The following is a 25397-nucleotide window of genomic DNA, read 5'->3' on the forward strand; positions in this document are numbered from 1 at the left end:
TTATTAAAAAAGTGTATGTTGATTGCTGTATCTGAGTTATGTCCAGAAAAGAGGGGAATATTTGAGAATGTCAGTCTATCATGCATGACTGTACGGAGAAGAATAGCTGACATTTCTACCAATCTAAGTGATCAGTTAAAGCAGAGAGTCAGTAAATTCTGCTTTTACTCCCTAGCTATGGACGAAAGCACTGATTTAAAAGACACCGCCCAACTTCTTATTTTCATTAGAGGTATTGATAAAAACTTTGAAATTACTGAAGAACTTGCTGGCATGTGCTCCACGACGGGTTGCACAACCGGAAAAGAGATCTTCAGTGAAGTGATAAAGTGCATGAATGATAAGTCGGGATTAGATTTCACAAACTTGGTGGCTATTTGTACTGCTGGTGCTCCAGCTATGTGCCCAAAAAATGTTGGAACAGTTACTCTTCTTGAAGAATTTATCAGGAGAGAAATAACCAAACATCACTGCATTATACATCAGCAGGTTTTGTGTAGCAAAGTCTTAAAATTTGAGCATGTAATGTCAGTGGTAGTTTCCACTGTAAACTACATCCGTTCTAGAGGACTAAAACATAGGACATTTCGAGCCTTTCTTGAAGGGGTAGACACTGAGTGCAATGACTTAATCTACCATACAGAAGTGAGGTGGTTGAGTCGAGGAAGAGTGCTCCAGCGTTTCGGTGCTTTGAAAGAGGAGGAAGCAAAATTCCTAGAAAATGGGCCAATAAAATTCCCAGAGCTTGAAAATGAGTCCTGGAATCAAGATCTCATTTTCTTTTGTATTGTGCTGATATTACAGCACACTTGAATGATCTCAACATTCAACTTCAGGGAAAAAATCAACTTATATTTCAAATGTGTGCATCAGTGAAAGCTTTCAAAATGAAATTGAAACTTTTCAGAAGTCCGCTGTCAAAAGGTGAAATGTGTCACTTTCCCATTTGTGCACAGCGTATCCCTCAGCACAAACACGCTGAGTTAGGAGAAAAATACACAAAGCACATCATTCTTTTGATTGAAGAATTTGACAGAAGACTTACTTTGTCTAAAGAAGAAGACATCCAATTGAAGCTGATTGAAGATCCCTTTCCTGTGGATCCAGAGGAAGTGCCACTAGATTTGCAGTTGGAGGTTATTGAACTTCAGTGTTCGGCAGTTTACCGAAATAAGCACAGAGAAAGCAGCTTGCGGGACTTCTACAAAAGTCTGGACAATGAAGTTGCACTGAAAACGTTCAGCATTTTTGGACGCACTTACATATGTGAACAAACATTTTCCATCATGAACATGAATAAAAACAAGCAACATTCTTCTCTTACTGACGACCATTTGGAAGACATTATGAAAATATCCACTTCAAATATGACCCTCCGAATGCGACAAGCTTGTTGCCGAAAAGAGATGTAATATTTCTCATTAAATTTGCAAGGTAATTATGAAAAGTACAAATGTTTTCTTTCCACGGAACAGATATTTTTCATTTTTCCATGATTAATAAAAAATTTAAATAATTAAAAAAATTGTTTGATTTAATTGAAAAATTCTTAATAAAGTATCACACCCCTTCCTCCCCAAACCTTAGCTGTTTCGGCGGGACGGTGCTGGGGAAGGAGGGTTTGTTTCCGCGGGGCTGGGCGGTGCTGGGGGGGGGCGTGTTTCCGCGGGGCCGGAGGGTTTCAGCCCTCAGCTGTTTTCTTTGGAGTAATATGGCCCTTGCCGCTTTACGAGTTGTGCAGGCCTGGTCTATTCTATGCCTTTCCCCTAATGCCCCTAATTCTAAGGGTATTGAACAAGATCAGGCAGGACGAGGCCAGAATTATCCTCAGAGTACCTACCTGGCCGAGACAAGCTTATTATCCTTACCTACTTCAACAAAATATCCAACCGTCAATCAAGCTCCCGACCATTCCTCTTCTCCTGTCTCAGGATGTGGGTTGCATGCTTCACCCCAGCCTGGTGGTTCTACACCTCAGGGTGTGACTCCTGGATGGTTCTCGGGAATAGAGGTTTCCTGCTCTATGGATGTGCAGCAGGAGTTATTAAACAGCAGAAAAACATCAACCTGCTCTTCTTCCCTGCAGAAATTTAAAAAAAAAAAATTGTCCAGTGGTGCAGTCCATTTGTCCATTGCACCTCTAGCTGGAATTGGTTCCTAGATTACCTGCTGGCTCTGAAGACATCCAGGATGTCCATCAGTTGAGTCAAGGTACACCTGGCTGCCATATCAGCCTTTCATCCCCCAGTAGAGGGATTCTCCATTTTTGTTCTCCTGGTATCGTCCAGAATTATTAAGGTTCTGGGTAATCTCTTCTCCCACATTAGACACACCACCCTGTCTTGTGACGTCAACCTGATTCTCAACCACCTAACAAGTCTTTCATTCACACCAATGGTGACCTGATCCCTACTTCATTTATCTATGAAGATGGCCTGGCTAGTTGAAAAATCTAAATGGTGCTTCTTATTTTTAAATTAACTGAATCTACAATCATAATTTGGGGGAAATGATAATCTGTGAAACAATATTACATTTTGAATGACTGCACCTTCTTTGCATTGAAGAAATGTTCTTTCATCTTCATTGTCTTGGAGTTGATGCACCCTGCATTGTTCATAGCATTGCAAGAAAGGCAAAAGACAACTTGTAGTCTGTTCCTTTTTTGGTCTTTTACTATGGCAGCCCTATGGATCAAGCTGAAACAAATCACCATTTTACACCTGCTGTATCACCTGTGTTCTTTGCAGAAACTCCTTAGCCTTTCCCAAATCAGCCAGACATCAGAACTTTCATGAAACCATAATTTCCTGCCCTCATGTTTCACATTTGCCCCCAGATGCATGATACATTTTATCCATGGTGTTGCAAATGTGTGAGGGATTAGACAGGGGAAAGCAGATCAGGTTTCTCCCTCAGGGCTGTCTTTTATATTGAACTTAAATGTTATCTGACAGTGCACCTCTTACAGAACAAGAGCACTACGCTATGTCACTGGAGAGAGAAATATTACTTTGTGCATCAAGGTCATATTTATTGATTTTTCAGTCCACTTACTGCCATCACTGGGCCTGCTTCTCAGCTAGAGGAAATCAGTGCAGCCCCATTGACTGCAAGTCATTGGAATTATGCTGATTAGCACCAGCTGAAGATCTGGCCTCTCATTATAGAATCTAAACTATATATATTACATGCTAAATCAGTTTGTTCACTTTTTAGGCAGGAGTCAAAGGTTCACACTCAATTAATAGAAGAGGCTATAAGCAAACAAAGGGTTGGAATCAGAATTCTATCACTAGTACTCAGAAACCACCCTGGCTTTGTATGGTGATGCGATGTAGGGATTACTGCATTAGAATCTGCTCTGGTCTAATTTTAAAGCCCAAGTCAAGCACAGATGACCCAAGGTCGTTTTCAGAACTGACCCAAACTTGTGTCAGAGCCACCACCTCATCCTAGGGGCTCAGCCTGGTGGGACTTCCCAGGCCCCATGCCCGCAGTCTGTCTCTGACCCCCTCCTGCCTGTGGAGTTGGCACAGCAGTGGCTGTGTGCCCTACTCCTGCCTTGCTGCACTGCATGTGTTGCGGAGTGACTGGCAATGAATCAACACCAGGCTTCACAGCGCAAGAAGGCAGCGGCAGCCAGCAGAAGCAAGGCACGTAACCTCTGCCACCCCAACGCTGCAGGCAAGCCGAGGTGATCAGAGCCTACCTGACCCAAGCCAAAGGTTGTTTTCAGACCCAACACTTGTAGTTGAGTTCTGTCAGGTTGCAAGGCTCTAAGCTGCACCTCTGTTTGCTTCCTGGTCTCTCTGAGTGCACACCCTCAGGCCTTGTGCGTGTACCTCTCCTGAGGCAGAATCCTGCAGTCCTCCACTCTTTGACCAGATTCTGGACTATAGTACCCTGTGCCTGAGTCATGCTTACTCAGCAGATCTGGCTGGGTTCAGCACCTGTGGTTCTTCTCTTAGGAACTCTCTGACCATTGATGTATATAGTGACTAGGCAGCTTTCTTAAAACTAAAGCACGGTTTATTTCACTAGTTAGGAACAAAGCATTTAGAGGAAAAAGGATTTAAAACCACAAACAGTCTGCACAGGTCAATATTCAGCATTCATAAATTATTTCAGCTCCACATCCATCACACATGGCAGAAAGCACTGGCCCAGAAAGATGGAGCTTCCTGGAATGTCCTTTTTGACATCAGTAGCAAATTAAAGGCCTGATTTGGAACAGGGCTCAAATCTGGACTCCTGCCTATGATTGTGAATGCAATTGATGTTGTTTGGACACCAAAGTACAGTACCTGATTGTAGCTACAATGCAGGTAGTGGAATGCCTAAATAACATCAACTGCATATGCAAATAATTATGAACATCAAATTGAACTTGCACCCACAAATTTTGAGCCTGAACAGCGAGGCCAGGTATTGAATGTCTGGCCTTGGAGGTTTTAAAGAGACAATGCATCATCGTTCAGCAAGGTACTGAGTTTATTGGGGTACATGTTTACAGAAGGGAAAAAATGCACAGAAGGTAGGTAATGCTGTGACTGACTAATACAGTACTTGTTGTAATTGCAACCCCAGTGCTCCAAACAGCCATGCGCTCCTAGCACAGCAAATAGATGTATTCAAACATGATTCCGCTCATGTCTCTTTTTAAAAAAAAAAAAAAGGGCTCCATCTTGCAAAGTGTTGTGTTATCAACTCCCTGGCATCTCAGCAAGATCATGACCAAAATTTGTAGTTTAAATGAAAGCTGCACTTGTTTAGGTTATCACCTCTGTGCAAAAGATCAGGAGAATTGTGCCTTGCCATGTATAAACTGTGAAATGTATTTGAAACGACAGTGTTTAATTAAGATCAGCGTTTCTCCAGTTGCTCTGTTGCAAATGGTTGCATTACTAACAACAGCTATAGAGGCCAGTCTGAAAGTTCAGTGGGAGTTTTGCTTGAGTGGGGACTTGCAGAACTGAACCCATTATTTGTACCTCCAGTCACAGGGAAGGGAAGTGATTGTTAAAGGAGGACAGAAAGTTATTTCAGTGTGAAACTATTATAAAAACAGAATGGAAAACGGTTTTCTAATCTTTCACTTAGGCTCATACTGCTGATGTCACACTGATACCAATTTTCAGCAAGAAATTTGTTGGAGGCAAACCAGAAAAGCAGGTTTTCATTAAAAACTTAATTATTCAACTCATTTCACAATTCCTGCAAGGTAAAAATGCTGCTCACCATGTGAACACTCAGCTTGCTGTGCTGTGTTAACGTAGCTAGTTTTTCTCTGACTCTTACAATTTGTACTCAGACAGATGTTCTTGGAGATTACACAGAATTAAGACATTTTTGGTCCAGTGCCTAGAGCAAACAGCTGGGTGTCAGGAGACCAGGATTCTACTGTGGACTACCACTGACTTGCTGTGTAACCTTCAACCAGTTGCTTAACACTTCTGTGTTTCTTTTCTTCAATTGTAAAATATACACATAATGTTATGAGGCTTAATTGACTGGTGTTTGTAGGAGCTAGAGAGATCTTAGGATAAAAGGTGCTATCCAATTGCATATTATTCTTACATGTTCAACCTTCTGTGACGGGATTTACTACTCACTCCTGCGGTGCCTTCTTGTGGCTCATCGGGGGATTAGCTCTCAACCAGTCTGACGCCCTGACCTTCAGTTGCCCACCGGTTGTGTGTCTCTCTCTCTCTCTCTCTGTCTCTCTCTCTCTGGATTTGGGGTGCTCTCTGTGGCTTTGCCCTGGGGCTAGGTCACTGTAGATTGCCCCTTACGGTGTACCCTTCTGGACAAACGGTCTCAGGCAGTCTTCTGATCTGCTGGTCAGACTGTGCCACTTCCCCAGTGGCTGATAGGGGAACCCAGACCCGCCCACTATTCCGCATTCCAGCCCACAGACTCTATGCCCACCAACCACCATCTGCTCCTGCTCTGACTTGTTGCTGTTTCCCTGGACTCTTTCCTACTTTTTTTCTCTAGCTCTGGCCCCCTGGGTTACCAGTGGAGCTTCCTCTACTCCTCGTGGCTATTTCACCCCCTGTCAGATTCTCGCCACAGTCTATAGTCCAAGGGAGGATTCCAGGGGTTATTCTCCCCCTAGAACGTCTCCTTGTCTTCTGCCACGTCCCCTCCTCTGTGGTTAGTGACTGCAGAGCCTCTCCCTGACATCCTCTTTCTTTATGAGCCTTGCCCAGCTCCACCCCTAGGTGGGCTTCATCAGTCTCTGGCTCTCCTCCAGATGCAGCCTAATTGGCCCTTTTTAACCTGCTCAGGCCTTGAGTGGGGTGGAGACCCCATCATACCCTCTACAAGATTCTTTTTGGTGCCTTTTAACAGCTTCCCATGATCGATGTGATCACCTCATACCTCTGTCACTTTAAGTCGTATCTGTTACAAGTCTTTATGCTATAGTCTTTACGGATTGTGGTGATTTATTTGTTGTTAGAGATTAGTTTGATTCAGTGTTGCTTTGCTGCGGGGGGTGTGGGACAATCTGAAAAATTCCTTGATAGCATCTCTTCAGTGTCAAAGCACAAATTCCACATGCACAAGAACTTTCCAGTTTGTCCCGTTATAGCTACTACACAGCTGGGTGTATGTACACTGGAAATGCATTCTGGGTATTGGAATGCAAATGAGGACACTGTCAGCCCCACTTTGCATCCGGAATGCCTACTCTTCGTAGAGACTCTTTTCGTGACCCTGGCAGTGTTTTTCATTTGCAAATAGGAAATAGTTCATTTATTGTCATGATTAAGAGGAACTTACTCTAATAAAGCTTCCTGTTCTACTCCTGTTTCATGAGAAACTGATTAGAAGTAAATTATGGTTTATGAAGCTGTTCTAGATCATTGTGGTTTTATAATACTTGTTTTTTAAGCAATTGGATCTGCGGTTCCCTCTATTCTCCAGCTCTCAACAAGTTGCAGACCAGCTGAGTCTGAGAATAAATCTTCTCTCCTACCAGTGTCAGACTACGCTGTGGGTTGAGAAGGAACTTGTATATAATTTGAGATATTTTTATTTTGCAGGTGAGAATGAAAGATGTTTTTAATTTAATTTATGTTCATGATCCTATAACTTAAGTGATGCAAATAAAATAGAAAAAGTGCCCTTTTTTGCTTATTTATAATGCATAAAGAATTTCTGTTCCTCCACTTTCCAGCCCTAAAATAAGATATTTTTTCTTGCTTGTTTTCGCATTAGACATATCAGTTCTTGGCTACTGATTTTTCTCCAGAAGTCTTTATGGACAACTGGAGAACTGGTTGGATGATGATATCATGAGACTAAAGACTAAAATTGAAGTAACTGTCTGTTTTGGTTTTTTTGTTTAAAGCACTTATCTTTTTCTGTGTTCTTGTTACCACATACCCCTGACAAATTCTTAGAAGAAAAAAGGCTCTTTGTGAAAGATTCTGACACCTATGACACTTCAATTAAATATGAAGATATAGGCACTGCAGTAATTTCTGTAGTGATATATGTTTATAATAGGGGAATATGAGGTTGGAGTTAAGGCTTCATGTTGTAGTGCAAGCGTGAGTAATACGGTCGGTGTGTGTATAGGGCACGTGTTGGAGGTGCATGGTAGTTATTTGTGGAGTAGCAGAGTCTGTAAGATAGACTAGGTACTAGGTTGTGCGAGTTTGTGAAAGAATGATCACTTAACTGGGCGTTTGACTGAGTGGGGGTGACACTGTTGTTAGTTAGATGTTTTTAAGTGGCAGTTTTCATAAAGAAGCAGAAATGGGCGCAAACATCATTTTTGTTTCTTTTAAAGGTTAACTTTAAAACCTTATTTTTCAAATTGTGCAGATGTTTACATTGCGATGTGGGGTTTGCCTTTGAGTCAGTATTTAAGAGACACTTTTCTCTACCGGCATCCTGGAGCCAACCAAAAGGGGGTGGGGCCATTCCAGAGTAGTTGGGTCAGGCCACCCGGGGGGGAGAGGCTACTTCAGCACCACTCCTGGGCAGACTCTGTTGGCACTGCCCCCGCCCCCCAGCCAGAATTTAAAGCCGCCCTTTCCGGGCAGAACCCCAAGGGGAGAGCAGCAATGATAGCACCACCTGCCCTCTCTGGAGTGAATGCCTCTCTGGAGCAGCTGCACTCTACACTCACTAGGTCCAATCCACCCCTAAATCTGATATGTAGGGTGGGTGGATGGGGCAAAACTTCACACTGGCAATAATGGATCTGAGTATTCTGGTGAAAAATGACTAGATCTCCTGGTTCTATTCTCCCCTCTAGTGGCCAGCCATGGTATTGCTAACACTAATCTTTGAAGGGGCCACCTGCTTCTTGTCTGCTGGGGAGTATCATTAGAGTGAAAATTAGTGGGCCAGGATGAAGAAGATGGGAAAGGTTAGCACATTACCTCCCGAATGCTCCTCTCAGAGAGGTCAGAGTCCCTCTTTCAGGATGGTAGGTTAGAGGAAGTATGTATTGAAAAGACAGCTCTCATTTCCTGTGAATGGGGAACTAATGACTTTCACTGCACTCCGGTAATGTGGACCAATCTGGAAGGTAAGTAATTCTCTTCCTCCGTGGTTTCCAAAGCCTATGACAGGATGATAAACCTTGGGAAAGGTAATGGAACATATGTTTAGGAGACTGAGGTTTCCTGTGCGCCTTCTTCGCGATAAAATAAATAGTGATTATCTGGTCACTGTGGAACAAATGTGAAAATCACCTTGTTTTTCCGTTGCCATCTGCTTCACGTTAATTACAGAGAGGGAAGCAGTTTTGCTGACAGTACCGTAGTAGACTGGCGTCTAACGTCAATTTAGTTAACATGAAGTCCGGTTGCCTTTCTGGTACACAGGGGGAGACTAAGGCTGCTCGTGGAAGGGGAGAAATGCAGATGGCTGGATTTCAAGTATCCAGCTTGTTGGTGTGCACTGTGTGTATGAGCATGACAAACAAGAGGGACAGGAGAGGTTCTTCTCTCTCCTGATCTGTGCACAGATGGTATGCACTTCGCAGGCATGCCAGGACATTTCAGATCTCCATTATTATCTAAGCAAAATGTGAAAAAGTGCTTTCCCTGCACTTTGCCCACTGCAGCTTTTACTTGCACTGGCCTCATTATAAAGACTGATCTTAATTCTTTTTCATCCTTTAAAAAATAACAACCAGGGATGCACAGCACATTTCGAACAAATGTTATTTTTGTTAAAAGCACCTACGTTTTGATTATGTTCCCCGTATGAAACATTAAAAATCAGGCCATGCATAGGGATGTTCTGAAGGTAGTCTAGCACAGACAGAAAAGCAGCTGGTAGTCTGACACAGGAGGCAGTCTGCTAACTAGAGGAAAAACATATTATTTGATTCAGATTCTGATTCAAAGGCAGAAGCTGGGCTTTGAAATGCTCTGGATCAACAGATTATATTGCTCTTTTTGTCAGCCTTGAGTGTGAAAGTCAAGGCAAAGCTTGAATAATTTTCCTTTTCCTGCCATTTAGCAGTAGCCCAAAGACTAAGCATACCAGCCAGGATGAAAAATAACTGTGTGATCATGCCCACAAAACTATGACCCCTGCAGTTTAAGGAACTAAATTGTTGTGTACTGTTAATTGTAACACGTCAGCTTCCAGTTTGTAACTTCAAAAAATGTAACACTACATCTCTCTTGCTTCCCCATTAAGGTTACTTGGAGTTATGTGAATGCCCAGAATCTCTCCTGAAGTTAGTAATGCCAAAAATGTAGGAATAGGCTAACATCCTGTGGGCAAATCCACTTGTCCACAATGAGTAGGAAGCTGTTCTGAGCAAATACCATCAACTTCTGTAGCATCTAAGCTGTAAGTGGCCCCACGCTGCAGCTGCTCCCCAGAAGGCCCTGAGGTGGTGTGTGTGTGTGTGTGTGTGTGTGTGTGTGTGTGTGTGTGTGCGCAGAATGCTATGAGGATTCTGAACAGCAGAGCAGACTGTGGAGGCTGCCATAAGGCAGAGCAACTACCTTTGCCGCCTCTCCCTGTGCCTTCTGCACTCTCTCAGGAGACACAGAACAAAATCTAGCCCTGGGTATTTTACAGAGAGCGTCAGAAAATGAATTTGGTTATAGCACGTCCTGCCCGCCAACAGCCCCATGGATCAGCTCCGCCCCCACCCCAGTGCCTCTTGCCCACCGATGATGTTCAACAGTGGGCAGGAGGCACTGAAGGGGAAGGAACGGGCGGAGCGAGGGTGGGATGGAGGTGGGAAGTGGGGGGAAGAGGCAGGGCAGGGGTGGGGCCTTGGGGGAAGGAGTGGAGTGGGCAGGGCCTGGGGTGGAGGTCGAGCACCCCCGGGGAAACCAGAAAGTCAGCGCTTCTGGTCTCAAGATTATAAGCACTTCCTATGAGTTGCTGCACACCCTCATTGAAATCAATGGGAGTTGGGGGAACTCAGTATATCTCAGACTAGAGCCCTTAGCTCCTGCTGTGATTAAGAAAAATTGTACAAGCTCATCACATCAAACTGAGCTCCCTTAGTTTCATTGACCATCCGTAGTGTTGAGTATCCCAGGAGGGATTTGTTATGTTAGACAGACATGTTTTTTGTTTCTACTGTCAGGAGGAAAGGGTAGTTTATTTCTGGCTAACCATTTAGCTTTTCATCTGGAACGTGCAGCTGCAAAACACCCAGCCTAATAATGAGCCTACTACAATCTGTGGCCATTGCCCATAACACCTGAATTCTCAGGAAACAAAAATATGGAACAAGGCTCATTTGATCTTGGCTACCCAGTGTCACACATTTCAAAATCAGCAGAAGATAAGACATGCATCACACACACGCCACTGAAAAGCTTTAAAGTTAAGAGTTAAGAACTTTTTTTTTTTAAACTCTCAGAAAAGGTGGTGATTTTTAGATTCTCCAGGCTGTAGGGTGTAATTACTGAAATAAAGTCTGAAAAAGCATTATGAAGTGCTGAAAATAATGAAAGCTACAGATATTAAAAGGATTCTGTCGTTTTAAAAGTCATAATGTAAAAAGATTCTTTACATATGTTACAAACAGGGCTGGCTCCATGCACCAGCCGAGCAAGCTCGTGCTTGGTGGGGCGGCAAATTCTAATTCCCTCCAATCCTCTTTTTTTTTTTTTTTTTTTTTGCTTCGCCGCGCCGGCCGCCCTGTAGGGGGCGGAGGAGGGGAGCGCCCTGCTGGGATGGGGCTGCGCACTCCGTCTGCCCCAGCTGGTGCCAGGTCTGCAGCAAGCTCGGCAGGGCAGCCTGCATCCTTCCCTCCTCGCCGACCGGAGCGGTGTGGAGCCCTACCGGCAGGTGGTGCGGCGGGAGGGGCCGAGTGGCGAGCGCCCCACTGAAGGAAGCCCTGGCCGCCCCACCAAGCACGAGCTCGCCCGGCCGGCGCATGGAGCCAGCCCTGTTTATATGTGTTACAAAGAATCCTTTTACATTATGACTTTTAAAACGACAGAATCCTTTTAATATCTGTAGCTTTTTTTCTGTATTTTGTTTGTTTTTCCTTGGGGCGGCAAAAAAGCCAGAGCCGGCCCTGGTTACAAATAATGGCATAGATTACTAAAGCTGAAAGAATTTTTGAAGTGGAATTGCTTGTGTCTCTATGTTCTTTATTTACTTTTCACATTTCTCTGAACTTGGACCATGAAAAAGGCTTGTCAGCTTCACTTCTGTTTGTTTTAATCAGTTTGTTGCCAATTTCATTTTGTTGGATCTCTCCTACACTAGCCCAAGGCTTCAGTCTGTGGATTACAAACACAATGGGAACGTTTTTTTTTTCTTTTCTTTGGAGGGTGGTTTTTTTAACATGCAATGGAATTTTTCATTTTAGTTTCATGGAAACATTGCTATTTGTCTTCCATTTGGTAACCTAAATTTGGGGTCAAATTTGATCTGATAGGGTCTGTTTAATCTGTAGGACACCGGTGTGATATACTAGTTTCTAACACACATGAGAGCCTACAAGAAACAGAATTTGAATAGCTGCAGAGTTCCATCATGTTTTAATTATAATTAAGGTGTCAGAAATGTAGGGCCCAATCCTGTGAAGTGGCTAGTGCCTCCTGCTGCATTCAGAACCCTCTATTGACTGGGAGACAAGTGTGTTCAGCAGCCTCCGTGGTCAGACCCTTAAAAATAGTGCTGTTTTAGTGCCTGCATATTTGAAGTCCCTGGGAGTCTTTCCATTGACTTGGATCAGGCATTTAGTTATTTTTTTACACAAGGTGGCTTGTGAAGAGAACTGGGAATATAACAGGCTGCTCCAGACTCCATAATTAATGGATTGAAAGGGGTTGTTTGTAATGTAGCTTGCTTGCTTTGATAAAGACTCTATAAATCTGAAGGTTATTGATGACACCAAGGGTAGTCAATAGGCGGACCGTGGGCCAAATCCAGACCATCAGATGCTTTTGAATGGACCACAACATCTTTTTATTCACTTATAATTATTATCATCGTCGTTGTTGTTTTTGTATTATTTTCTCTGGAGTCTGGACCTTGACTATACCTTGACCAAGAAATTTGGACCTTGACAAAAATAATTAATTACCCCTGGATTACAAGTATCAATATCTCAATTTGCAGACTTGAATATAACCATAGGCCTGTGTTCTATGCAAATTTTGAAGTGCATTGAAGATTCTTTTGACGGGATTAGCATAAAATTCATTAGTGAGACATGCCTGAAGTGAGGGAAAAGCCCTTATTCTCTTGGGTAACTGAAATAAGAATAGAGTACTGCCTGAATTAAGTTTAACTTGCTCATTTTCAACCTGCTCCATTCTTTTCCCATCTGTTGCCCATAATAAGTATTTTAATAAAAAGAGCCAGTGGCAGGCAAGAGTGTTTTAAAACAAGTTCATTTCGTTTTATTTATTACCCAAGACCAATTTTCTACAAAGATAAAAAACGGATTGTTTACAAAAGCTCTCGGGCAGCAGCAATATGAGTTTCCCTTGAAACGTGGAGGGCATTTACAATGGATGTGGCACCAGCTTCAATTTTATCATTAGGAACACACTAAGATTAATGCTCCTGTTTTCAGGGTTTAATAAAATACGTCTCCCAATATAAGCAGGCTGTGACAGTATCGTAGCTGAGTTGAGCCGGCAATGGACACTTTTTAATCGTACTGTTGAAAAATGCTTGGTTACTGGGCCAACACAGAATGCTAGAAGGCCAGTGTTGTGCATTCAGAAGATTGATGCGGCCCCTAATGTCATTAATGGACTGGGGATTCTGAGCGCCAGGAGAGGCAGCAGGTGTCATTGCTTTAGATTAGAAATTTGCTTCTCGAAGCAGTTGATCTCTGTGATGAGAAGCTTTTTATTTTGCACATGGCTGGAGCAGTACTGTATATTGACACATCTCTGGCAGCCCTGTTACAGCTTGCTTTGAACCCAGCTGCAAAGAAGTTTAGATAGCAGGGGACCATAGGAAGATGGCAATAAATGTATGTAATAAAACATACTATGTCTGATGGTAGTGGGCTGGGATTGTGCTTTCATAGATTGGTGTAGTGAGGTTGTCCATGATTTAGATAATAGGCATTGTCCCTTGTCATCTTGGTGTCCCTCCTTTGAGCCACAGTTAGAAGAATTGTTTTAGGCAGAAGAAAAGAGAACTCTTCAGACCTTTTCTGGACTTCCTAATAAACATTCCTGCTTCCCCTGGGTTTAGTCCACTTTGGAAAGTATGCAAAGTATTGCCTTTGGTGTGAATTACTTGTTCTGGGTTTCACATTATTATTAAGCCTTGCTAGCGAAAATGCAAACAAAGCTTGTCTTCAGGGTATGGGGAGTAGATAGTGCTGCACATTTATAATCAGCCGCTCTTGAAGTTTCATTTAATGTCTCGTTGTGGGTTTTCTTTTTTTTTTTTTTTTTTTTTTGTTTAAGCGTTTAAATCCATTATTCATGTAACAAGATTCACAGAGAGAAGCAACTGAATTGTGATTTCAGTGGAGATTCTGTTTTAGAGAAATGGCATTTTCATTATTTAAATCCTATGCAGTAGGTCTTTACTGCATAGCAGATGCATGAAATTAACACAGCAGCCTGTTCATGGGGCACTGATTCTGTTGGTTATTTGTTACTCCTCTGAAGGGAAATAAACTGACCCTTCTAGCTAATTCAGACACTTTAGGCTCTCAGAACGCTCAGTTCAATATTGTAGTCATTTTATTAATCATGACAGCAGCTTTGAGAAACAGTAACCAAACCAGTGGTCAACTAATCTTATTTCTTATTTTTGGTAAAGAGGCTTCCTCTGCTATACAAAAAAGCAATGCATTGAAATACTTCAGCTACTGCTATTTTCTAAAAATGTTCCTTCATTTAATTTGTCCACCCAACAAAGTGATTTATTTTTCTTACACTGTCTTTTTTTAAAAGCATGTTTATATTACAATTCTTTTTTCTTTGCATAGCCCTTTGTAGTATGCTTTATTAATACAGGGCCAGAATCTATCACTGTTGCATTTAATTCCTTACTTCCCGAGCAGGCCCATTAAAATCAAAGGGGTTGCTCACAAAGTGAGGTGCTATCTGATTTGAGTAAAGTTATCAGACTCTGACACCGTCTTTAAAATAATATATTTTAGGGGCTTTAATTGCTTTAGCAATATTACCTGTATTGTAACTATTACAGTATACTTTACAACAACTGGTTTCGTAGCATAAGCTGTTTAAGAATGGAATTATTGTTTTAACTACACCTCTACTCCGATATAACGTGACCCGATATAACACGAATTCGAATATAACGCAGTAAAGAAGTGCTCCAGGGGGTTGGGCTGCACACTCCGGCGGATTAAAACAAGTTCGATATAATGCGGTTTCACCTTTAACGTGATAAGCTTTTTTTGGTTCCCGAGGACAGCGTTATATCGGGGTAGAGGTGTATTTAATAGTGTTAATGATTTATGTATTAACAGGACCTTAGGACAGAATTCCAGCTGCCTAGTAAAGGTGCTTGCCACAAAACCTCAGGGTAGAGGGGGATCATAGAGTGGTAGTTTTCTGCCGTAATTATGATTTGCCCCCTTTCACTTTTACCACCCCTTCCCCCCCCCCCCCCAAAAAAAAAAACAAAGGTCCACAGAAAGGCCACATCTTCATGATAAGTGCCACTGAGTTCTGGGGAGGAGGTTTTGAGGTATGGCCTGCACATTTCTGCCATGTGGTTTTCTGACCTAGCTATGGGCATTCCCTTCCCCACACTGCACCAGAGACATGTGACAATGGTCATTCATGGTCAGAATTCAGGCTTCCAGTAGCATTAATATGGTTTGGGGCTCAGTTATACAGGGAGGCAGTATTTGGTCCTGTGTACAGTGTCATGTCAAATCCATACACTGAAGATATTCTGTATGAAATGGTTGCTGTTGTTGTTGACTTTTTTTTCTTTTTGCCCAAGTTTGTCCACTACCTCCAATGGTGATTCATGGAGATTATATTTGCCATCCGCGGCCTTGTGAGCGTTATAACCATGGAACTGTGGTTGAATTCTATTGTGATCCTGGTTACACTCTTACCAATGACTACAAATACATCACCTGCCAAAAAGGAGAATGGTTTCCCTCAGCTCAAGTATACTGTGTCAAAACAGGTAAAAATAGCACTACGTTCACAACTTCTGAGGGAGTGTACCCTTTATTTTAACAGTATAATCACAGGTTGACATTGCCTGTCGAACTACATTTTTGTCATGTTTTAAATTTTACATGTTCATTTTGATGTAGTTATTTTCTGATTTTATGATCTTGAATTTTCAGCACCTAGCTCCACAAATGCTAAAAGGTGCATATTAAAGGTCTGCTAGATCTTCTTTATTTTGAGGTAAATAATCCAGATTACAAACACATTAATAAAAATAGCATGGAAGACACTGAAAGATCTAGTAATTTATGACAATATGCCTTAAGGGTAGGGGTTTTGTCTATGTATTTATACAAAACATAGGGCCCTGATCCTGATTGGGGTCTCTGAGCATTACTGCAATATAAATATGAAACATCAATAATAATCTAATGCAACTATTTTATTGTCCTTTTGCTACAGAGCAAACCTGGCCAAATACACAGGAAACCCTCCTGACTACATGGAAAATAGTGGCATTTACTGCTACCAGCGTTCTACTGGTACTTCTGTTGGTTATTCTAGCCAGGATGTTCCAGACCAAATTTAAGACGCATTTCCTTCCAAGGTTGGTACTGGAGATGGAGGCCTTTAATTTAGTTATTTCACTGAATGCCCTTTGGAGAGGAAATAAAATGACAGTGCAAATATCTTCTTTTCTTGCATTGAACAATAAATAACAGAGGGAATGGGGAGATATCTAGGCAATCCATGGAGTTGGGACCCCTGGAATTCCATAGTACTTCTGGCCTTTTCTAGGGCAAAGAGAAGAGGCAAAGTTTGCCAGATTCACATTGGGAGTGATTATAATAATCGCTAAACTGATACTGAGAGTTCTGTCTTTGATTGGATATACTTACAGGTAGAAGCCACATATTTTAATATGTAAATTTTGGGGGTTGAGGAATAGGTTCTTTTAAATATATTGGGTTTAGTAGTGTAAACTTCAAAAACAATTTTTTTTTCAATGGAAATATGTTTTTAAAACTTCAGTGAGGCCTCCATTGAAACCCCTCCAGGATGTTCATTAACTCTCTCTCTCTCTCTCTCTCACTACTGTGCAGACATCAACTACCTGCTATTAATGCTCATGCTATTCCCTGCAAGACAGGGAGATAAATACTATTATTACCCTTCCTTTTCCTATTACCCGGTCCCATGGGAATCAAGACTGGTGGGGGAAAAACAACTGAGGAGAGTTGGCAGTTTTTCAAAGGGACACTATTAAGGGCCCAAAAGCAAGCTATTCCGCTGGTTAGCAAAGATAGAAAATGTGGCAAAAGACCACCTTGGCTTAACCACGAGATCTTGCATGATCTAAAAAATAAAAAGGAGCCATATAAAAAATGGAAATTAGGACAGATTACAAAGGATGAATATAGGCAAACAACACAGGAATGCAGGGGCAAGATTAGAAAGGCAAAGGCACAAAATGAGCTCAAACTAGCTACAGGAATAAAGGGAAACAAGAAGACTTTTTATCAATACATTAGAAGCAAGAGGAAGACCAAAGACAGGGTAGGCCCACTGCTTAGTGAAGAGGGAGAAACAGTAACAGGAAACTTGGAAATGGCAGAGATGCTTAATGACTTATTTGTTTCGGTCTTCACCGAGAAGTGTGAAGGAATGCCTAACATAGTGAATGCTAATGGGAAGGGGGTAGGTTTAACAGATAAAATAAAAAAAGAACAAGTTAAAAATCACTTAGAAAAGTTAGATGCCTGCAAGTCACCAGGGCCTGATGAAATGCATCCTAGAATACTCAAGGAACTAATAGAGGAGGTATCTGAGCCTCTAGCTATTATCTTTGGAAAATCATGGGAGACGGGAGAGATTCCAGAAGACTGGAAAAGGGCAAATATAGTGCCCATCTATAAAAAGGGAAATAAAAACATCCCAGGAAACTACAGACCAGTTAGTTTAACTTCTGTGCCAGGGAAGATAATGGAGCAAGTAATTAAGGAAATCATCTGCAAACACTTGGAAGGTGGTAAGGTGATAAGGAACAGCCAGCATGGATTTGTGAAGAACAAATCATGTCAAACCAATCTGATAGCTTTCTTTGATAGGATAACGAGCCTTGTGGATAAGGGTGAAGCTGTGGATGTGGTATACCTAGACTTTAGTAAGGCATTTGATAGGGTCTCGCATGATATTCTTATCGATAAACTAGGCAAATACAATTTAGATGGGGCTACTATAAGGTGGGTGCATAACTGGCTGGATAACCGTACACAGAGAGTTGTTATTAATGGTTCCCAATCCTGCTGGAAAGGCATAACGAGTGGGGTTCCGCAGGTGTCTGTTTTGGGACCGGCTCTGTTCAATATCTTCATTAACAACTTAGATATTGGCATAGAAAGTACGCTTATTAAGTTTGCGGATGATACCAAACTGGGAGGGATTGCAACTGCTTTGGAGGACAGGGTCATAATTCAAAATGATCTGGACAAATTGGAGAAATGGTCTGAGTTAAACAGGATGAAGTTTAACAAAGACAAATGCAAAGTGCTCCACTTAGGAAGAAAAAATCTGTTTCACACATACAGAATGGGAAGAGACTGTCTAGGAAGGAGTACGGCAGAAAGGGATCTAGGGGTTATAGTGGACCACAAGCTAAATATGAGTCAACAGTGTGATGCTGTTGCAAAAAAAACCAAACATGATTCTGGGATGTATTAACAGGTGTGTTGTGAGCAAGACACGAGAAGTCATTCTACCGCTCTACTCTGCTCTGGTTAGGCCTCAGCTGGAGTATTGTGTCCAGTTCTGGGCACCGCATTTCAAGAAAGATGTGGAGAAATTGGAAAGGGTCCAGAGAAGAGCAACAAAAATGATTAAAGGTCTTGAGAACATGACCTATGAAGGAAGGCTGAAAGAATTGGGTTTGTTTAGTTTGGAAAAGAGAAGACTGAGAGGGGACATGATAGCAGTTTTCAGGTATCTAAAAGGGTGTCATAAGGAGGAGGGAGAAAACTTGTTCACCTTAGCCTCTAAGGATAGAACAAGAAGCAATGAGCTTAAACTGCAGCAAGGGAGGTCTAGGTTGGACATTAGGAAAAAGTTCCTAACTGTCAGGGTGGTTAAACACTGGAATAAATTGCCTAGGGAGGTTGTGGAATCTCCATCTCTGGAGATATTTGAGTAGGTTAGAGAAATGTCTATCAGGGATGGTCTAGACAGTATTTGGTCCTGCCATGCGGGCAGGGGACTGGACTCGATGACCTCTCGAGGTCCCTTCCAGTCCTTGAATCTATGAATTTACAATTGGGAAAACAAAGGTTTGTGACTAGACAGGGCTACATAAGTGAGTTGGTGTCATAGCTTAGTTCAGTCCTATTTCTGGGCTCAGGCCTGTGCTTAGACTGCTAGATGTCTGTCTGTCTGTCTTTCTCTGTGTGTGTTTCTTCTTTACATCATTTGTAGGAATGAGCGATGGGAATGATATATTAGGTCAACTAGTCTGTCCCTGTGCCAGTGTAGGTGATGGACTAGTTCACTTACATTAGATATACGCAAGTGAAAAGGCCTCTAGATTTAAGAGGCAGCTCCAGTGACAGGTGTCCTGGCCTGTGTTCCTCTGACTTGCTGAAATATGTTTCTGTCTTCCTCTTCCTCTTTCAGATGTTCCCATATCCTAAAAACACATGGGATCCTGGTGGGACTCCATTGTAATCTAATTGACATTTTTGAGATTAACAGATACAAAATTTTATAGCCTGAAAAAAGTGGTTTGCTTGAAAAATATCCTTTTAGTAGTGGGGGAGGAGGGAGGGGAGAGAACATGCATCCTTCCAAACTAAGGGTGAAGTGAGCTCAAAATCTCAACCCCAAAGCTTGCATCATCCAGCAATTATCAGCTCAGTATAGTTTTGCATGTGCTGCAAGTACCCTACCCCTTTAGCTCCAGTGCTGATCTCTTCAAGGATTCACACATTTAGTGATTCACCCCGATTCTATATGATTCTATATCCCTGATATTTACTGTGCATGGGACAACAGAGAATGCTCCTTATCTCTGCCTCAGACCTGTTTTCCTTTCCTTCTCTAAACGATGCCTCAGTTATTGGCTTTGTTTATCTCATCATAACAAATTGCACACACCTATCAGTCTGAGCTGATTTTTGCAGATCTGTGAAGTGGATATCCCCGTGAATGTTAACGACCTTGTATAGCTCCATTTCATGTGATTAGAAAATGTTACATCTTGAAGTGTTATTGAAATGTTCAAAGACTCCATGATAATCTGTCTTTGTTTGATGTAGAGGTGCCCAGGAGAGTTCCACCAGCAACCCCGACTTCGTGGTAGTGGATGGTGTTCCTGTCATGCTGCCTTCCTATGATGAAGCTGTGAGCAGTGGTTTGAATGCCTTGGCACCGGGATACTCATCTCCTGCAGGCCAGGGGCATGTTTTGCAGACAGATGATCAGAACCCTCCAGCTTATCCCGGCCCAGGAGACACAGACACATTACCTGCTGAATTTGAGAGCTGTGATAGCATATCAGGCTCCTCCGAACTTCTCCAAAGTTTATATTCATCCTCTGTGTGCCAAATGGGCGTGCATCCTATTTCAGATAGAACTGAGGTGATCAATAGCACCACTGGGGAGGCTGCATCCACAAGCCCAAGTATCGATATTGCAGATGGTAAGTTTTTCTTGGCTATGTTACATGGGATGTGTGTCAAAGGTAATGGTCAATAAATATAATCCATGTGCTTGTGCTTCAGAGCAGGAATTAAGCAGGAATTATTTGCAGCATACATGTTATTCTTTATGCTTTCTTCAAAACAAATTCTTCAGTGCTTTTAGGGTCTCATCTCCCCTATCCGACCAGGCTAAGCCCTAGCCAGGTGGCAAGGGGGGTTGGTTCTCCAGGAATGGAACAGGGAGGAATCTTCACCTCAAAGTCACACAGTGGCAACAAAGCCACTCCTTGGAGAGTTTTTCCTTGTTTATTTTGAAGTGAATGGAGGTTTTAGTTGACTAATTCCAGGCATCACAACAGAAGCGGGTCTTGAGGAGGAACTAGACTGGGAATGTTTTGCTCACAAGTACAACTTTTCATCATACACTATTTGTATATCACCAACTGGTAGGTGTGAGATGGCACTCTGCAGGGAAATAAATGACAGGTCCCCTTGACCCAAATAGTCTATAGGCTAAAGCCAATAATTCTTTTTTTTTTTTTTCCCTAGAAATTCCATTGATGGAAGAAGACCCTTAACCAGCACAAAATTTGTTCATTATATGATCGCACTAGGCAAAAAGAATCATGCACATATATATACATACAGATAGAGAGATAAAAAGACTATTTAAAGATTGGAGGGAGGGAATTTTTCCTATTTTTTGATCTTCCTTGTGATGTCACCAGATTGTGTGCACATCTTAATCAACTGTGTGGTTAGCAGCATCAGCAATTGAACAGCAGGTTTGTGAAATGAATCCTGGGGATTTGATGAGACCATTTGTAAAAAAAAAAAAAAAAAAACTGAATTCTTGGAACTGAAATTAACGTATCTCTGCATCGCAGGAAGTCGGATGATTCTGTAGAAACACTGTTGAATTTTGATACAAGTACTAACTGCCTCATAAAAGCATGTCAGATTGTGTAGATTTGCTTGTAAAGGCTGCCCTATACTATCTGTGGACCCTGGTTTATGAAGGATTATTATAATTTTTTTTTTAAAAATCAGTGTTGAAATCTGAAAAAAGAAAACAAACTCCTTTGAATTTCCTGTATTACCAGGTTTTTAAGAGGAAGCCATTGTTTTATTTCTTGCTAACATCATTTCAGACCTTGTCTGCAGAAAGCATAACAGAAGAGATGCAACTCGTATAAATTTTGACATTATGATAAAAATAAATATATCTATATATATATCTCTATATATACATACACACACTTTTTTAAAGAACATTAAAAAGAAAGAAAGGGAAAGACATGATCTGGATTTTTTTTAAGTAAAGTAGGATTTATGTAATGTTCAAGGTATCAATATTTGTATTTATGCAGCACTTCTACATTACATTTGATAAATCCTGTTATTTTATGAATGGATTTAGAAAGTGTTAAAATAACAAGGTAATGATGGAGATGTTGAACTACTGTCTTGTTTCCCCATTTCTTACACCATCCCATACAAATCTACATAGATTATTCTACGGCCCAAAGCACTACAGTGTCCCTACTGTATGGGGAAGTACTCTGGGTCATTACTGTACAATACCATAGTACTTTAAAAAAAAAAAAAAGGGGGGGGGGGGACATTACATGTATTTCAGTGCTTTTCTGAGTCACCAGCTTGTATCCAGTTGACCTTCATAGAGCTTCTTCTTAGGCCAGGTCTACACTAACCCCCTAATTCGAACTAAGGTACGCAACTTCAGCTACGCGAATAACGTAGCTGAAGTTCGAAGTACCTTAGTTTGAACTTACCTCGGTCCACACGCGGAGGCAGGCTCCCCCGTCGACTCCGCGGTACTCCTCTCGTCTAGCTGGAGTACCGCAGTCGACGGCGAGCACTTCCGGGTTCGACTTATTGCGTCCAGACAAGACGCGATAAGTCGAACCCAGAAGTTCGATCGCTCGCTGCCGAACTACCGGGTAAGTGTAGACCTACCCTTACTAACCAAGTGCTCTGCTACCATGTTAGCTTCCATGCAGGAACATTTGAAAGGAAGTAAGGAAACGGAGTCAGCCTTAAATGCACTCATCATGGGTACAAATAGACAGAGTGGTATTGTTTAAAGAAAATGCACAGTGCTCAGAGTGCTGTTGAAATTGGATTTCTTCCTTTGCAAGAATGGAACAGCAGGCTTCCGGATCCACTTGTGGCTCCATTTCTCTCCTTCTCCTCCTCACGTGGAGCTGGGGCACAATCTAACCACTGCAAACAAATCCTGTATCTACAGTATGTTCCTGGGGGGTTATGTGATACATTATTTGTAAGGAATATTCCTCCCTGCTTCAACATGGTTATTCATTTGCCAAGCAAATTTTCCATCTTGTTTTTAGCATTGCACAATTGAAATAAGAACCTTATGTTAAGTTTACAATGGTTTAAACAGTAACTCACTGTTATCTTGACTGAGACAGATTGTCATCTGTGCGGGCTGGTTGAAAGAAAGAAAGCAATATAGCAATTAATTCTAGTTTCAACTGCCTAGAACAAATCAGGAGTATTTCTGTTATCAGTAGAGTCACTCCAGATTACACTGTTGTTTTCATTCATTTATTTATTTATTTGTGTTGTGAGAGCAGCTAAAGGCCCCAGACATCAATCAGGGCCCTATTGTGCCAGGCGCTGTACAAACATAGGAGGAGATGGTCCCTGCCCTGAAGAGCTTACAGTCTAAGTATATGATGAGACAATAGGTAGATACAACAAACACGGAGAGGGAGCAGAGTGTAACATTGAGACAATGATTGTTATGATCTCGGTTGCCCCAGTCTAACTGAGATCAGAATCTCTAAAGCATGATGTTGAAAGGTAAGAGTTATACAGTATCCTCTTTCATTGTTGCTTAAATGAGACCTGCAAATTGCTTTGACAGTTCTCTCAGTTGTATCAATATCTATGAGATTTCCCCCATGCGCAGGCCATGAGGACATTCCCACAATATCCAGCTGTGCTTGTATTGCCAATTCCTGGTTCAGTTTGCCATCCCAGCATATATACTGTGTGGGTGATGTGATATCAAGCAAGGAAGACCCTCTGGAGCACAGGGTTAATTAAATGGTTTCATTTTATAGTATTGTTGCACAGATTTGCAAAATATTCAACATATTACAATTCTCCTATAAAATATAGTGAAATCTGTACTTGCTGCTATCCATAGTCCTCTGTGTTAACAGTTTGCAAAATCTCAATCCTTGTGAAATTACTTCCTTCCTTTATGTTAACTCCTACTCTGGTAGCTGCCTGGTCTGCAGACTGACATTGCGCTATACGTTGTATTGCAGTCAGCCTGCTGAGGTAGCCAGAAAGGGCAGCTGGTTCCAAACTTGGAAATTTATTTTTCAAATGAAGAATTTAGCTCAAAACACTTCCAAAGTATCAGTAGAGAGTTATGGTTTATTGGACCTTTTTTTTTTCTTTTTCTAGACCTGAAAATGCAATAGAAAACATGTACACCTCTACCTCGGTATAACGTGACCCGATATAACGCGGTAAAGCAGTGCTCCTGGAGGGTGGGGCTGTGCACTCCAGTGGATCAAAGCAAGTTCGATATAACACGGTTTCACCTATAATACAGTAAGATTTTTTGGCTCCCGAGGACAGTGTTATATTGAGGTAGAGGTATATGAGTGGTATATGCCCATAGTCTTTTGGTCGTGGTGCTGTGCTGTATTAAATGTGACCGACAGAGGAAAAAAGATTGAGTTTGTGCCCTGTTTAATTCTTTTATGATATGCAAGATAGCCTGAAAGGTTTTTCCAGATGTTTTGTTGCTTGCGTAACATTTTTTTCTGATTGTTTACATTGGAGTGGAATTATAAAGAGAGTTACATGCAGCAGTGTTGAGCATGTTTGAAAATTCCTCCCTAGAAATTCAGGTCTTATGTTTTTTTCTTGGAAGACACGTTAGGTCACCGGAGAACTGATAAGATTATGATACTGCGCTTACCTGGCAAGTGAAAGCAGACTGGGAGGGTAAGGTGGTATTATTCTTCTTGTGGTTTTGTTTGTTTTTGTTAACATCTGTTTAACATAAACATGTGAGAAACCCTTGGGGAAAAAACTCTGTTAGATTCCGCACACAAGCTCCTTCATTTAAGGGTTAAGAGCTCACAAGCTACATTTCTGAGATCTCCAGGAAAACCAAGAAAGAGCAGACTTGACATTTCTGAAATTTCTAAGGCAAAAAATAAGCAGGAAAAAATTATTTTGTAGAGAGGGCAAGAGACAATCATTTCTTCTTCGAGTAGTGCCCTACGGGTGCTCCACTGTAGGAGTATGTGCACCCCTGCGACTCTAGTCGGAGATTTTTGGTAGCAGTGTCCCTTGAGCCCGTGCCTGTGCTCTCCCTCCCTTGTGGTCTGCCTCAAGGCTATCTAGCATTGCATGGGCGAACACCCCTCCCCACCCCCCACACACACACTTCCTTCTCAACCGCCTTTGGCCTCAAAGGGAGTGAGCAGTGGTCCCTTCCTTATCTGCATCATTAGCATAAGTCATAGTTGTTTTATTTGACCCCTGATCATCCCCAGAGCCTTAACTTCAAAGGGGGTAGAGTTGTGAAAAAAACCAGCAGACTCCCCCTGTAAAGGTTCATAAAAAGGGCTCCGAGTCGTTGGCCAGCCAGAGGGGTTCCCTCATGCAGCCACCTCCGTACCAAGGGCACCAGCAGCTCTGAAGCATGGTACCCAGAAGGGGGCCTTGCTATGAGCTCTGCTCTCTGCCGCATGGCTACACCACCTGGAGAAGCCAGGGGCTCTGGCAGTCAGGCTCTGAGGCAACGGGTACTGCCCCCTAAGGAGACAGACAACTACCGTACCATCTCTAAAAGAGCGGCACAGAGAAAACTTAGTACCAGGTGCAACAAAACTCCATCATAGTGGATGTGGTTAATGCACAAAGCAAGCAACATAATGCCAAGTCGACCCCATACCATCGTGCTTGTCAGGATGGCATATTTGTCGGCAACATTACCATTTAGAGTCACGAATTGCCAAACTGTTATGGCCAAATACAATTTTATTAATTATGGGAAACTCAATGCATTTCTGGAACATTTACTGGACACAAAAGGAGCAGT

At 42.0% G+C, this 25397-nt stretch overlaps 1 protein-coding gene across 5 annotated transcripts in view; it reads left to right on the plus strand.

The window, feature by feature from the left end:
* Positions 1 to 21171, plus strand: part of SUSD4 (sushi domain containing 4) — a 166165-nt gene extending 144994 nt beyond the window's left edge. For all 5 annotated transcript variants that reach the window (XM_042848574.2, XM_005289602.4, XM_042848575.2 and 2 more), the window contains 4 exons: positions 15412 to 15603; positions 16056 to 16200; positions 19898 to 20280; positions 20831 to 21171. In XM_042848574.2, the coding sequence (XP_042704508.2) occupies positions 15412 to 15603; positions 16056 to 16200; positions 19898 to 20280; positions 20831 to 20859 (749 nt within the window). In that variant the 3' untranslated portion in view covers positions 20860 to 21171. The remainder of the gene's footprint in view (positions 1 to 15411; positions 15604 to 16055; positions 16201 to 19897; positions 20281 to 20830) is intronic.
* The last annotated feature ends 4226 nt before the right edge of the window (positions 21172 to 25397 follow it).

This window comes from Chrysemys picta, chromosome 3 (genome assembly GCF_011386835.1).
Source record: "Chrysemys picta bellii isolate R12L10 chromosome 3, ASM1138683v2, whole genome shotgun sequence".
NCBI classification, from domain to species: domain Eukaryota; kingdom Metazoa; phylum Chordata; order Testudines; family Emydidae; genus Chrysemys; species Chrysemys picta.